Genomic DNA, 13,821 nt, shown 5'->3' with positions numbered 1-13,821 from the left:
AAGGTTATTAGATATTTTATCATAATTATGACCTACATCTCAGTTTAAAAATACAAGTTTTGTTTTGACAGCCACAACCGGAAACGGGGGATATTACCAGGTCCTGGACCAACCTGGCAACCCCGGCAGGTTCAGTAGTTACTGTGGGAAGATGGTGGACTTCGTGACAGCAGCGTGCTCAAAACTCCGTCCTAAACACTTCGAGAAATACTTACCATCTCAACCTGGCGTTAGGTATAAATTACCCGGGGACAATCACAGATAATACTTACAGAAAACCGATAACGAGTGAGTTCTTCGCCTCTTTTTTTTCCGGAATTGAAGACAGCGCGCGGAGAGTTGCAAAGAAAAAAAAAAAACGTGGTGGTTGGCGTGTTCATAACTCAGTCAGTGGGAGAAGCTCAGTGGGAAAACGACGACACATGTCCAGTTCAGTCTGAAGAGTGAAGCGACAGGGATAATTTAGACCGTGGTGTTTCTGCCTTGTTCAGCTGTCAAAGCCAGAAGGAGTTGAACCGAAGAGAAAGCTAACTAGCTGCTAGCTTCGCTGCTGTGAGCCGGAGGAGCCGACATGCCGCGGGGGAAGAAGGGCAAACGTGGCTCCTGTAAGCCGGGTGAGTAACCGCCGAGCTTCCTGCAGGGATGTTGTTCTGACACCATGAGAATAAACAGCTCCATCACCAAACCTTTAAGCCCGAGCAGCAGTCATATTTAGGCATCCATGCTCCGAATAACAAGCAGCCTGTTGCTCCTCTTTCTGCCTGTCTGTAGGATTTCAACCTGTTTACATTCTGCAACACAATAAAGGGCTTTTATTGTTAGTTTTGATGTTCAGTCAGTTAATAAGAATGCCATACTTTTTAATCTAAATATAAAATGTACAAGTGCATTTTTTCATGTCAACAGAAATAATCAGCTGAACATTTTATGAATGAATGTTTGCAGGTGAAGGTTTGAGGGATTCTGGGTAAAGTTTATGCTGATTATAGCTCAAATTGTGTTCTTTTTAGAAAGTTTAAATATAGTCGCATGTGAGAAAACCATTTATGCATGAAATTTAAATTTAGATCTTATTCAGTGGGTCACCAAATTGGGTATTGGTTTCCACAAGTTGTAGACTGATTAATCATTTTAACAGTCACTGATATTTGTCACTTGAAGAAAGATTTGTCTTTATATAATTGTCAAACTTTTCAAGCGCTGCTAACCCTCCTGCTGCCCTTGGGTCAAAACGACCCAGGAGTTTTCAGTCTTAAAACTTTATTTAGTCTCATGGGTGGTTTTGACCCAAGGGCAGCAGGAGGGTTTAATACACAGTTATTTAAGTTAAGCATTTCTGTTTTCTGTTTCGTATTGTTGAATGGACAATGCATATTAAAAAATAGAAAAATTGGCGTAAGTTGGCATACAACCTGATTTCTAAAGCTCAGCATGGGTTGTAGAAAAACCAAATTGGTCGACCCTTAGTTTTAACACGCGCAGAAACAGTTGAGGAAACATCAATGTAATTATTGGAGCATTATTTTTGAATCTTTGTAAATTTTTAATTCACGTTCTGAGCACTTGCAGGCAGAAATGGCACATGTAGCTGCGTGTTATTTTTAGCAGCAGTGCCATCATGCAGCTTAATATGTGCACGCTTTTTTTTTTTTTATTGTCCTAGAAAAAGAAAAGCCCAAACGGCAACTGCATCCAAGTTTTTTTGTTTGTTTTTTGCTCTTATGCGTCACTCCAGACTGTTGATGGGCGCTTGCAGCTTTGCAGGAACAGATTTCCACGTGTCTGTTTTCAGTCTCCTCAGGTTTTATGTGGCGCTTCTGCTTGGGAAGCACATGAGCAGCATGCGAGCAAAAACTGTTAGATCTTCTATAACGATGAGGAGGAAAAAAAAGAAGTAAACTTATCAAAAGATGTGATATGAGTAATATGTGTGCAAACAAATAAATAAAAACTGAGTTTACAGAATAGAATATGCACCTCATTTGATGTTTTCTTCTTCTTCATCATGGCCACATCAACATTTGACATTTATTTATTCATCCACCCACCATCATCTGCTCTATTTCAAACGTTCTTTCACCCCTCTGCCCATACATCAACTCCAGGGTCTCTCCGTCAGGAGGTTCTTCAGCTTCAGCTTTCGGCTAAAGCATCCCCTAAAGGTAACTCTGACCTTTGACCTCATCTTCCTGACCAGTTCAGACCTTTTTTCAGAAGCTTTTGCTTCATTCTAGTGCATGCAGTAAACCCAACACCCACTTACCTGCTAAAGGCAGTTTTTATTGTCCTTAGAGGATATCTTAGAGGAACTAAAGATATCTAATCTTTTCCCCAGTCTTACATTACTTGCCCTGATTTCTCATGTTTGATTCCCCACCCTTTGCCTGGTATGATGCCACACAGTTCTACTCAACATGAGGCCGCCTTGCTTCATTTTCTACAGCAAACAATACTGTTTTGATGTATACAGCATCAGCTGTTTATAAAGCAGCACTGCAGAAGCTCCAGCGACAAACACGACTGCACGAGTTCATTGCATCGCCTCAGTTTGACCGGCTTTTATATCTAAAGCAACTTTCAAGTAAAGAGGGGTGTAGAGGGTTTAATTTGCAAGGAGAGTTCTGCATCAAAGGGTTTGATCCAAATGGTTAATGAACATGCTTATAGGCCTGTCGCGATACACAATAAATCAATTAATCGCATGATAAATGAAAATTATCTACCTCATTTTCGTTTATCGGCTTTATCGTTTCTTCGCGTCTCTTTCTACTGAAGACACTGGATGACAAAAGGCTACCCCTCCCTTTCTCTTTTCTCTTTAAAATCCATTTTAACCATCCAAAATCGTGTTTTTGGATCGTTAAAAGCAGCTAAGCTGAGAAACCAAGCTACGAGCTAAGCTAACAGGCTGACCTCGGGGTGGGGAAAGCTCTGTCTTGTCGAAGCTCCAGAATTAACTGTTGAAACCTGTGCCATTGTGTAAAAAGTTTATTTTCTCTGCAAAAAGAAGCTGAGAACTTGTTTATTTAGAAAAATGGTATGCTAAAGAGCTCAAACCACACCGAGCGTCCACCATTTTGAGAACCGGCAAAAAGGAAAGAAAGACAGCCCGTATCACATCACGGGGCCTCCCTCCCATTTTTCTTAAAGATACACGCTGCTCGTTCCCTCACTATCCATTCTTCGGTTCAAACAGTCTTATACTGTCATCCTGTGGTTAAAAAAGGCACTACACTCAAAACAAATTAACCAACATTTCTTCTTAAATTTGACAATAAATACTAATTGTCAAATTTCAAACAATATTATCGTTTATCGCAATATTTTCTGAGACAATTAATCGCCCAGCAAAATTAGTTATCGTGACAGGCCTACATGCTTATTCTCATTAATAATGCCCACAATATTCAATCTGAGCACAAATAAAAGAGCCATGTTGCAAACTGTGCCCAACTCCTAAAATGACTGTACAGAACCAGAACTGCCTCGGCATCTTTCCTGTCGCAGAGCCACAGGTGGCAATTCTCTCAGACTAATCCTCAGTCTGCAGTGTTTCAACAAACCAGCTTGATAACAAGCTTTTACAATTTAAAAGTTAAAAAAAGGCTGAGCTGTACCGTTTTGTAACGTGTAATGAGAAAACGCCATCTGATACGACTGACCTTACTACAGTCCCAGTCTGTGAATAAATGCCCCATTTTCATGCTGTAATCTTTTTAATTTTTTTAAAGAACTACCAACACAGAAATATAAAAGAAGTTTAATAACATTTACTGCACTATTTATGTTGGCTACAAATAAAACGTTTTGCTCCATCACCATCAACGGTAACCCAATTCTGGCTTTACGTTTTGCTCAGTCAAACTTGTTCTTTCCTCCGCTGTGACCTGGTTGTTAACTCTAACCTGAATAGTAAATGAGGTGAGTTAAAAACCTTTAAAATGATCTGTTGGGGTAGCATCCACAATTAAAATCACTATTCTTCCCAAGATATTGTAAATCTTCTGTAATCTTTTTTTAAATTTTAGATTTTTTTTATTTATCCAAATGCACTAAGAAACAAAGAAGGACTGCCATTCTCTAAGTTTACATGCACTTTCAGCTGAAAATACATCAGTCTTAATCTTGAAAGTGATGTATTTGCCAGATGACCAAGTTCCAAAATATTATCATGAACAAACCAACGGTAAAAAAGTTCCCTATAACCATTCTGAGATAATTTAGATCAATTTCATATTTAAAGAACTGGGTGTGTCATCACAAGGTAGTCCTATTTACGTCATTTGCTCTTGCTTTGGTTCTGGGTTCTGGTTTGTCAGCAGAGCATCTAACTTGAACAAGTGATCATGTAGAGAAGACGACACGTGCGTTGTGGCAGGGAGCTCACACTTCACATTACTGAGCAGTGTGGGTACATCTGCGTAGGAAGCTATATATTTGTGTTTGTGCATATAAGGAGGCTTCAGATGAGTAAACTGCAGTGATCAGGAGTGCGGCTCCGAAAATGCTGACTAATATGAGCCAAATAGTCCAGTTTTTCCACCTTTGAACCAAAGATTTAGTCATTTAATCGTTTCCAAAACCAATAAAGCGACCATGTTTTTTGTAATCATGCCACTGAAACCACATTCACTCCAGTTGTACTATGTAATGGCCAGTTTATAATACATCTTTTCATCTTGGTGTCAAGTTGCTATGGGTGTTATCCCCAATTTTAAATAAAGAAAAGGTGGAATAGATGATCAAAGACAAAGGAGTCCACACCTAGATCGGCACAATTTAAATGACTGAACCTTCACCTAGTTTACTCAGTTTACCCATCCTGGATCCAGTTATTTATTCTGCTGACTAGTGATTTATTTTCTGCATGCAGCTTTGATCTACTAAACTTAAATTAGAACTTTTCTTGTACGTTTGTGGTGATTTAATAAGCTTGAGTTGGTTGTAGATGGTGTGAAACAATTTCCAGTAAAAGCCAAACCAGGAAAACTGGTTTTCTATAAAAGCTGTTTCACATGTTGGTGAAGTGAGTGACCTCTGGTTCGCCTCATCTGTACTCGTTGACTTGGGCACAAACATGTTCTGGAGCGTATATTCTGAATGAATGAACGAATGAATGACCGCGGCCATCGCCGGTAATCCCAGCAACAGTGGAAAGCTCTGAGCCAGCAGGAACCTGAGAGTTCAGCTCTGCCTGCCTCTTGCGCCTCCACGACCACACGTGGCCGAGCTGAAACAGAACACCTGGTTCTAATAAAAGCATAAACCAAGATGGGACATGGCCTAATGGAAAATCTTTTCACCGTTTCCTGATAATTAACCAAAGCTGTTTTTGTGGGGACACTAAAACTCGTTTTGCTCAACAAGCAGCTGTGAACTAATGAGCAGTTATAATATTTTAAAGTAACAGTATAAACTCTTTATGTTCAGACATGGAGCTATTAATCACCACAGCTTTTGTTTCTGTGTGTCCATGAAACATTAAAAACCTTGTCTGTAGCTATAAATTTAGTCTGATTCTGATGGTTTTCAGCTGTTTCTTGTTTTTCACGCTTTTAAAGTTAAAATTCTAATTATTCTTTACCTTTTACAATAATTAAAAAAAAAAAGCGAAGCATTGTATTTTCAAGCTGCATCCAAAACAAATGCAAAATATAACATCTGAATAAAAATGATAAACGGCAGAACGTTTCTGAGTACTGTAGTCCCTCAATTATCGTGGGAGTTACGTTCCGGACACCCCCACGATACGTGAAAATCTGCAAAGTAGGGATATTATATTTATATTAGTAAATGTATTTATTTATTTATTTAAAGGCTTTATAAACCCTTCCCACACTCTTGCAATGTTCTAAACTCTTAAATCTATGTCATTTTAACAACATACGTGTATGTACTGTGCAGTACTGCAAACATTTGAGTACTCACCAGTGGAGATACTACACTTAAAGGACGAGTTCAGCTTCAGGATTATTTGAGATTTTCCTTCCAGTTCTGTGAGTCTAATAGATCGTTACTTCTGACTTTGTGTTGTAAAACTATTTTTACCACATCGGTTTCTCTGTTCGTGTTTGCTCCCTCCATTGCAATTCTTTGAATTTCGACAGAAAGCAGCGTCTGGAAGCACTGTTGGCTTCTGGGCCTTGTAGTTCTTTTGACTTGCGTTACAATGTAGGCTTATTGAAAGAAAACTACAAAATGGCGGTGCCTGTCCGAACTATTTTTAAATTTATGTATTGTCCTCTTGGCTGGTTCCCGCTCCCGTTAACTTTTTATCCCGTACTGTCCCAATCACATGAGTAATAGTAATAACAATTATTGTCGTGTACAATCTTGCGCTGAAAACACGTGAAAGAGTGAATCTGCGAACGTTGAACCATGAAGTATCAAGTGACTACTGTAATAATAATGATCTGGTATTACTGTTGATTTGATCACTCTGCAACGATAGGGGAGGAAAAAATGGCTTTAAGTGAACACTTTCTATTCAAGTCACTCAGAAACTTTTTTTTTAAATGTATTTGATCCAGCAATGTGTTGTTAAAATACAAGTTTGAGTTGTACTCACGTGGTTTCAGCATCTGTATGTATTGACAGAGATGCTCAGCATCACCTGCAGTGAAAGATATTGCATCACCTTTAACCTGACAGCTGTCAACATCCAGATGTGGGGATAAAGTGGCTCTAATTAAAAAGGCTGTATGAATTTTGTGTTTGCCCATTCAGGGAAGAATGAGCTTCTTCTTTGTATAGCAACTCTTTAGCAAAAAATCTGTTTATTTATTTATGTTTTTCAAATAATCCCTCTAAATGTGATTTTAAAAACACATCTCTTTTCTATTTAGTCGTCTTTTTCTCACTTTTGTGCACGTTTTCTGTCTCCAGGTGTCAAAAATGGAGTGAAGGGAGAGTCTACTGCCAGCGATGATGAGATGACCTCTGATATTCTCAGCCACTACAGCAGTGCCAGTGAAAGCGCCTCCGTGATGGAAGAGAGCACTGGTCTGCCCACAGATACAAAGACATTCATCTGCACACACACCGGCTGTTCACAATATGCTAACATATGATGAAAACACAGTCGGTTTGGTTTATTGCTTGTAGCTATTTCTGTTAATTACAAATTTCATTCCTTTTTTGCAATGCGACATATAAACATAAAGCCACTTGGTATCACCTCCTTCAGATGAGCTGTTATCACAGTGAACATATCAGTTAAATGAGCTCATTGATCTTAAACAGGAAGTGAGCAGGTGGATGAGCAGACGGCGCAGGATCAAATGGAAGACAAACTCAAACAGTGTATAGACAACCTGATGGACAAGAGGTAAACATTTCAACTCTAACTCATAAAGAACCTGCTTCAGGCATGTGAATTAAACAAATGCAGACTAGTAGCGCTGAAAGTTACCTGAAAGCTTCACCCTCTTGTTTCTGAACGTCTCAGTGCGAAGACGCGTCTCGCAGCCCTCGAGTCGCTTCGACAGGCTTTCTCCTCCAAAGTTTTATACGACTTCCTAACAGAGAGGCGCCTCACTGTGAGCGACTGCTTGGAAAGGAGTATTAAAAAAGGTAAGACAAACAAATGTGTGTTTGGAAATGTAAATATCTTACAAAAAAAAAAAAAAAAGATTTACGATGGGTGTTTGTTTTTATTATAAAAAGTAACTATATTCACAGATAAAGATTGTATGAGCTTCATGTTAACTGTTCCCTTCATATGTCCAGGTGGAGGGGAGGAGCAGGCAGCAGCAGCTACAGTCTTCACCCTGCTGTGTATCCAGCTGGGGGGTGGAGATGAGGCGGAGGAGGGCTTCAAGGTGCTTCGTCCTATTTTCACCTCCATCCTGACTGACAGCAGTGCCAATATAGCAGCTCGTCAAAGTGTGAGTAATCGTGAACCGTGTTTGTTTTTTTAAAAACCTCAGAGTCTGGGCTCTATAAATAAAACTATATTTTTAATATAAAAAGACAGAAAAATTAATTATGGAAATTTGACTTGACATGTTTTTTTCTGCCTGCTCTCTTTTAATCTGCATTTAATTATCAATGATCCCATCAGCTTAAATTCAAGTAAAGATCAGCAAAAATAAACTTAGATAGATTTTGACTGTAGTCCTAAACAAGACAAATTGCATTTCCTGTGAAAATGCAGTGTGAATGCTTATTGCACAGAAGAACTTGCTGAAAAAGCGCTGAAATTGGCTAAAAAGCATGCTGAAATGTAGATGAAATAAGAGAACAAGCCTAAAATAGCAGAGGAAAGCAGAAAGAACACGTATTTGCTGAATTGTGTTTAAATAAGCAGATATGAGCACAAACATTAGGAAATTGGCTAAAGAAGCTGACATTAATTGAAAGTTTATAGGCTTAAAGTAGAAGAAATGACCGTGAAAAACTTGAATTTATCTGAAAACAGCTAAAAAATGTTAACGATAGCTGAAAAGAGAACAAGCTTAAATTAGCAGAAGAAACCGGAAAGAACACGTTTGTCCAATTAGGCTGAAAGAAACAGAAATGAGCACAAAAAAGTGAAAATTATCTGAAAAAAGCTGAAATAAGGAGAAAACAGCTGAAAAGTAGCTAAAAAGGCAGAAAGAAGCTTAACTTACCAGAAGCAAGTGGGAAGAGAACATTTTTTTCTGAATTGGGCTGAAAAAGTTAAAATGAGTGTAAAAAATGTGGAATTAGCTGAAAAAGCTACAATTAGCATAAAATGGCTGTATAGTAGCTGAAACTTGCAGAAATAAGCTGAAAGAAGCATAACAAGCTGAAATTAGCAGAAAGAAGGTAGAAAAAACACAAAAATATTACAGTTAGTGGAAAAACATCTGAAAGGAGCACAAAACAGCTGGAAGTGGCTGAAAGAAAGTTTTTAAATTTGCACAAGGAAGCTGAAAGAAGCTGAACCAGAACAAAATGTGAAAGGAGCAGTAAATGTGTAAACACATCTAAAGATTTGAAGGATGTAAAATGAGCTCAATTCAATTTCTCTGAGAAACAAATGGCAGAAAAGGCTAAATATTTCAAAAAGCTAAAGTTGTACAAATACTAAAAGTCATAGCACCCTTTTCTTGAACGAGCTGAATGTTTTGAGATATGATTTGTTGAAAACACTTGAACTGCGGGATGAGTGAAATAATAGTGTGAATGCTTCATGAGCATTCACACAATTAGGACCACTAACAACTGGTTCAGTTCAGTTTGACCATTTTGAGAGCAAAAAAAAAAAAGACCAAAACACCCGGCGGTGTTTATCAGACTTCTAAGGACAGATGGGAGGAGTCTGTGTCATTCACAACGTTTGAATGTTTGTGTAATAATTTGTCCTTTTCTGCTTTTCCCTCATCTCCATCAGTGTGTGAGAGCTTTGGGGATGTGCTGTTACGTGTCAACTGCTGAAGAAGGAGAGGTGATTTCACTTTTAATTCTTAAAGAACGCACAGCAATACATGGGTCTGCATGACTTGCACCAAGTTCACAATTCTGAGTGGTCACGTTTTGATCCATAGTTTCAAAGTTTGAACTTAACAATAGCTATAAGTTGTACATTTGTTCTTGTTCTTTGTTGGAAAAGTTGCACTCATGTGACTCTTCACCTTATCGCTGCAGACCTTAATCAAGTCATTGGCTCATCTGGAGAGTATCTTCATGTCTTCTTACCCCAACAAAGAGGGAACGTTGCCGACTCCCAAACCAGGTAGTTCAGGACTCCACATTACAGCCCTGCAGGCCTGGTCGCTGCTGGTCACCCTCTGTCCCGCTTCCAAACTCACTCTGCTGCTGGACATGTGAGTCAAAAAACCACTCAAAACCCAATATGTCACAGTAAACATCCAACTCATGTCAAGTCATTTTGTTCTATCTGAAGTAACATGTTATAAGTGTATACTGTGCCAACAAAACAATAACTGTCTTTTTTTCAACTTCTTGGCTTTATTAAACTTTAAATGTTGACAATATGATGTAATTTAACACCACACTGACTCGCCATTTTACGTAAAGTTATCAACATTAACAGTGATTCATCTGCTTTGTTTATTTTTTCTGTTTTTGCAGTCACCTTCCCAAGCTGCTAGCTTGTCTTCAGAGCAGCGACGTCAACTACAGAATTGCAGTGGGAGAGACCATCGCGCTGCTCGTGGAGTTAGGACGAGATCTAGACGAGGTAAACACACGCATTAACAGCACCGAACACAAACTACAGAAACGTGTGTAATATATACTTATATTTACATATATAAACCTTCTGAGCTGGATAACTTGACAAACGAGGAACCTGCCGACTTGTTTCGGTGTGTGGCTACAGCTAGGTGTAAGACATGTTCCTTTTGAAAACTGGGTTGCCGTGTCAAAATCCAGTCCAGAAAAACATCTCAAAAACTGCAAACGTTCACACGTTCAAATCCCTCAGCGATTGGGGACATCGGCGTACTTCTTGTTTTTGCGTCGACAACTGCTGGCACTAAGTTAGCGCTAAGCTAACCGACCCCCGCGTGCAATCTTGCAATCGTGCAAGTCTCCCCACCTTGGTTCTGCTTGCTGTTTGGACCAACTGTCAATCCAGCTGCACCGCCCCGGCGAAATGCAGCTGATTTGACCATTAAAGTGCATTTATTAAGCAAACGTTAGATTGATACACACTTTAATATAATTTTGAGCAAACAAATAATTGTTTTTAAGTGTTAGTCTTGTTAAATTCTTGTTAAAGTCCTCCTGTGCATGCTCCCGCGTCTGCCATTTGGTGGCCCAACAGTTTTTGGCACAACACCGGTCCACATTTCCGGGTTGTCAGCGGTGACACGTAACAAACGCGATGCGTCAGCTGTGATGCATAATAGATGCGACGTATACGGCGTAGTGACATATGTATGGATTTTTCCACTTTATTAGACAAATATGGACTGATGCGACTTATATGGCGGTGCGACGCGGTTTTACAGCAGAAAATTCGGTTTACTCCCACCCCTGTATTTTACTGCACTAACGCTTTGTCCTGTGTGTGTGTGTGTGTGTGTGTGTGTGTGTGTATAGGAGTTTGAGGTGGAGGACAGTGAAAGTCTGTGTGAGTCTCTGAAGAGTTTAGCCACTGACAGCGCGAAACACAGAGCGAAAAACGACAGAAGGAAACAGCGCTCGATCTTCAGAGAGGTGCTACATTACATCGAGGTATGGACTGACACTTGTGGCTTAAATGATACTTCAGGGGATGTGAGACAGTGGTAAATACTAACAGAAGATCAACTGAAGCCTCGGGGATAATTTACTTGATGTTTCTGTTGCAGCATCCCTTCTCTCTTCATCATCTTATTTGCTTCTTTTATTTATTTATCCATTTCTTTTTTTCCTGCAGAATGAAGAGTTCACGGAGGAGAAAATCCGGTTTGGACTGGAGAACGTTTACATCGACAGCTGGATGAGGAGACGAATCTATGATGCCTTCAAGGAGATCCTAGAATCTGGAGTCAGACACCATCTACAAGTGAGGGGAATATAAAGTCTGCAGCTTTTATTGAACTAATTAGAACTGAAGCACCGACGCTGCACCAACAGCATTAAAGAAAAACCTACAGAGCTTTACATAGATGAGGGTTCACATCGGTCATCTCAAACACAACTAGACAAATAGATTTCCTGCAAAGATGCAGTGTGAGTGCTTATTACTGAAGAAATTGCTGAAAAACAGCTGAAATTAGCTAAAGTCATACTGAAATGTAGCTGAAATGGAAGAACAAGCCTAAGTTAGCAGAAGAAAGCTGAAAGAACACATATTTGATGAACTAGTTTTAAATAAGCAGAAATTAGCACAAAAATTAGGAAATTAGCTAAAAAAAAAAAAAAAAAAAGCTGAAATTAGCAAAAAATAGCTGAAAATTAGCCAGAAGTTCAGAAAAAAACTTAAACTACCAGAAGGAAGTGGAAGGAGCTGAAATGAGCTAAAAAAAAAAAATGGAAATGGCTGAAAAAGCTAGATTTGGCAGAAAAACTGCTAAGAAGTAGCTGAAATAACAGAAAAAGCTGAAACTTGCATGAAAACGATGAAAGAAGATTAACAAGCTGAAATTAGCAGAGAGAAGTTAATTAAGCTGAAAGTAGCAGAAATTACCTGAGAAACTTGAATTTATCTTAAACAGCTGAAATTGACTAAAAAATGCTAAAATAAAAAAAGTAGCTGAAAAGGTAGAACAAGCTTAAATTAGCAGAAGAAAACAGAAAGAACACGTTTGCCCAATTAGGCTGAAAGTAGAAAAAACTAGCACAAAAAGTGCAAATTATCTGAAAAATATTAAATGACCAAAAAGCAGCTGGAAAAAAGTAACTAAAAAGGCAGAAAGAAGCTTAAATTATCAGATGGAAGTGGAGAGAACATAGTTGTGCCCAATTAAGCTGAAAAAAGTTTAAATTTGTGAAAAAAATATGGAGTTAGCTGAAAAAGATAAAATTAGCATAAAAACAGCTAAATAGTAGTTGAAATAATAGGACATGCTGAAACTTGCAGGATTAAGTTGAAAGGAGCATAAAACACTGAATTTAGCAAAAATAAGTTAAAAGAAGCACAAAAATGTTGTAGAGAGAGAATTCCTCAGCAAATCCTTTTCACTTGCATGTATTTTATTTAATTTATTAATGTTTTTAATCAAATGTATATAGCACATTTAAAAACAACTGTTGTTGTCCAAAGTGCTGCAGGCATTACAAATGATAAAAAGACACAACTGAACACAAGAGACCGGACAAAAACACAAACTAAAACACATTTACACGTTTCTCTCGTTGATTTGTTTCCTAATGTTTCCAAGTCAGACGTGAACCAGACAAACTAAATTTAGGACATAAGTTCAAAAGCCACTTTGTCATCTGTCAACAAAAGCAACCTGAAATCGGGAGTTCAAAGTGTGTTTGTATTAGTCAAGTCAGTTTTTTCTTATTTTTGTGTGTTGGATCAGTAACGTGAAACAAAGCTCTGCAGTTTGTTTTCACTCTAGTTGTGTAACTTTTCTTTTTGTTTGTTGAAGCATAACCCACTACTGCGAGACATCTTTGGCCTTGGACCCCCCATCATCTTGGATGCTACCATCAAAGCCAACAAGATCTCACGATTTGAGAAGGTAACGGACTGTTTTCTGGCCTTGAGCCGAAATATTCAGACTTTGTTCACATTTTCAGCATTTTACTGGAACGTTTCCCAGTTTGCTGCGTTTGTGCCCTCTGCGATCACAGCCCGGCAGCAATCTTCTCTTGTTCTTTGTTTTGAGCAGCATCTATTCAACTCGGCTGCCTTCAAAGCCAGAACGAAACAGAGGAGCAAAGTCAGGGACAAACGGGCTGACGTCATGTGAGAGAAGCATAAAGATGGAGCGAAGAAAGGAGGCGAGGGACTCCTGAAGCTGCTCTGATCCAGACACAACGTGGTGCCTTTAACTCTTCGCCTGTCCGACACATGAAAACTCAGCCTATAGGATATTTTTTCCTCAAAGCTCGGATCAGTTTCATTAGTGAATGTACTATAGGAGGCCTTGTTATTCCTTCGATACTCCTCCAGTTTCACGCCTGAAGAGGTTACTTCAGCTGCCAAATATGTTCAAGCGTTACAAATAATGCAACCTTAAGGAAACTGTGTGTGGTGTTTGTGTGCGAGTGTGTTTGGACATTAACCATGAAATGAAATTCTATAACAAGAAGATGCCTAATTAAAACGTTGAAATCAAAGACTTAATATTGTCTTCTCTATTTTGATGTTTTTGCAACAGAAATGTTTGTGTTGACTTAAATAATTGTATTTTAATTTATTAAGACAATGCATATTTTTTAAAGAAACTT

The 13,821-nt window shown here is 38.7% G+C and overlaps 1 protein-coding gene across 2 annotated transcripts; it reads left to right on the top strand.

Moving 5' to 3' along the window:
- Positions 1–108: 108 nt before the first annotated feature.
- On the top strand, positions 109–13,509 carry ifrd2 (interferon-related developmental regulator 2). 2 transcript variants are annotated; one of them, XM_037684966.1, is made up of 13 exons: positions 109–614; positions 2,106–2,162; positions 6,886–7,002; positions 7,243–7,327; positions 7,448–7,572; positions 7,729–7,886; positions 9,359–9,412; positions 9,613–9,791; positions 10,060–10,168; positions 11,035–11,169; positions 11,354–11,482; positions 13,017–13,109; positions 13,260–13,509. In XM_037684966.1, exons 1-13 carry the CDS (start codon positions 572–574, stop codon positions 13,338–13,340), a joined length of 1,365 nt encoding a protein of 454 aa, XP_037540894.1. In that variant the 5' UTR covers positions 109–571; the 3' UTR covers positions 13,341–13,509. The 2 variants fall into 2 exon arrangements, with proteins under 2 accessions (XP_037540894.1, XP_037540895.1); XM_037684967.1 differs by lacking the exon at positions 2,106–2,162.
- Positions 13,510–13,821: the final 312 nt, after the last annotated feature.

The sequence above is a fragment of the Nematolebias whitei genome, chromosome 11 (genome assembly GCF_014905685.2).
Source record: "Nematolebias whitei isolate Nwh7 chromosome 11, NemWhi1, whole genome shotgun sequence".
Taxonomy (NCBI): Eukaryota; Metazoa; Chordata; class Actinopteri; order Cyprinodontiformes; family Rivulidae; genus Nematolebias; species Nematolebias whitei.
This window is presented reverse-complemented; position numbering and strand designations above follow the sequence as displayed.

Coding starts and splice junctions, on each gene's coding strand:
- ifrd2 (XM_037684966.1), top strand. CDS start 572: ATGCCGCGGGGGAAGAAGGGCAAACGTGGCTCCTGTAAGCCGG. Junction 9,792..10,059: donor CTCACTCTGCTGCTGGACAT/GTGAGTCAAAAA, acceptor CTGTTTTTGCAG/TCACCTTCCCAAGCTGCTAG. Junction 13,110..13,259: donor AGATCTCACGATTTGAGAAG/GTAACGGACTGT, acceptor TGTTTTGAGCAG/CATCTATTCAACTCGGCTGC.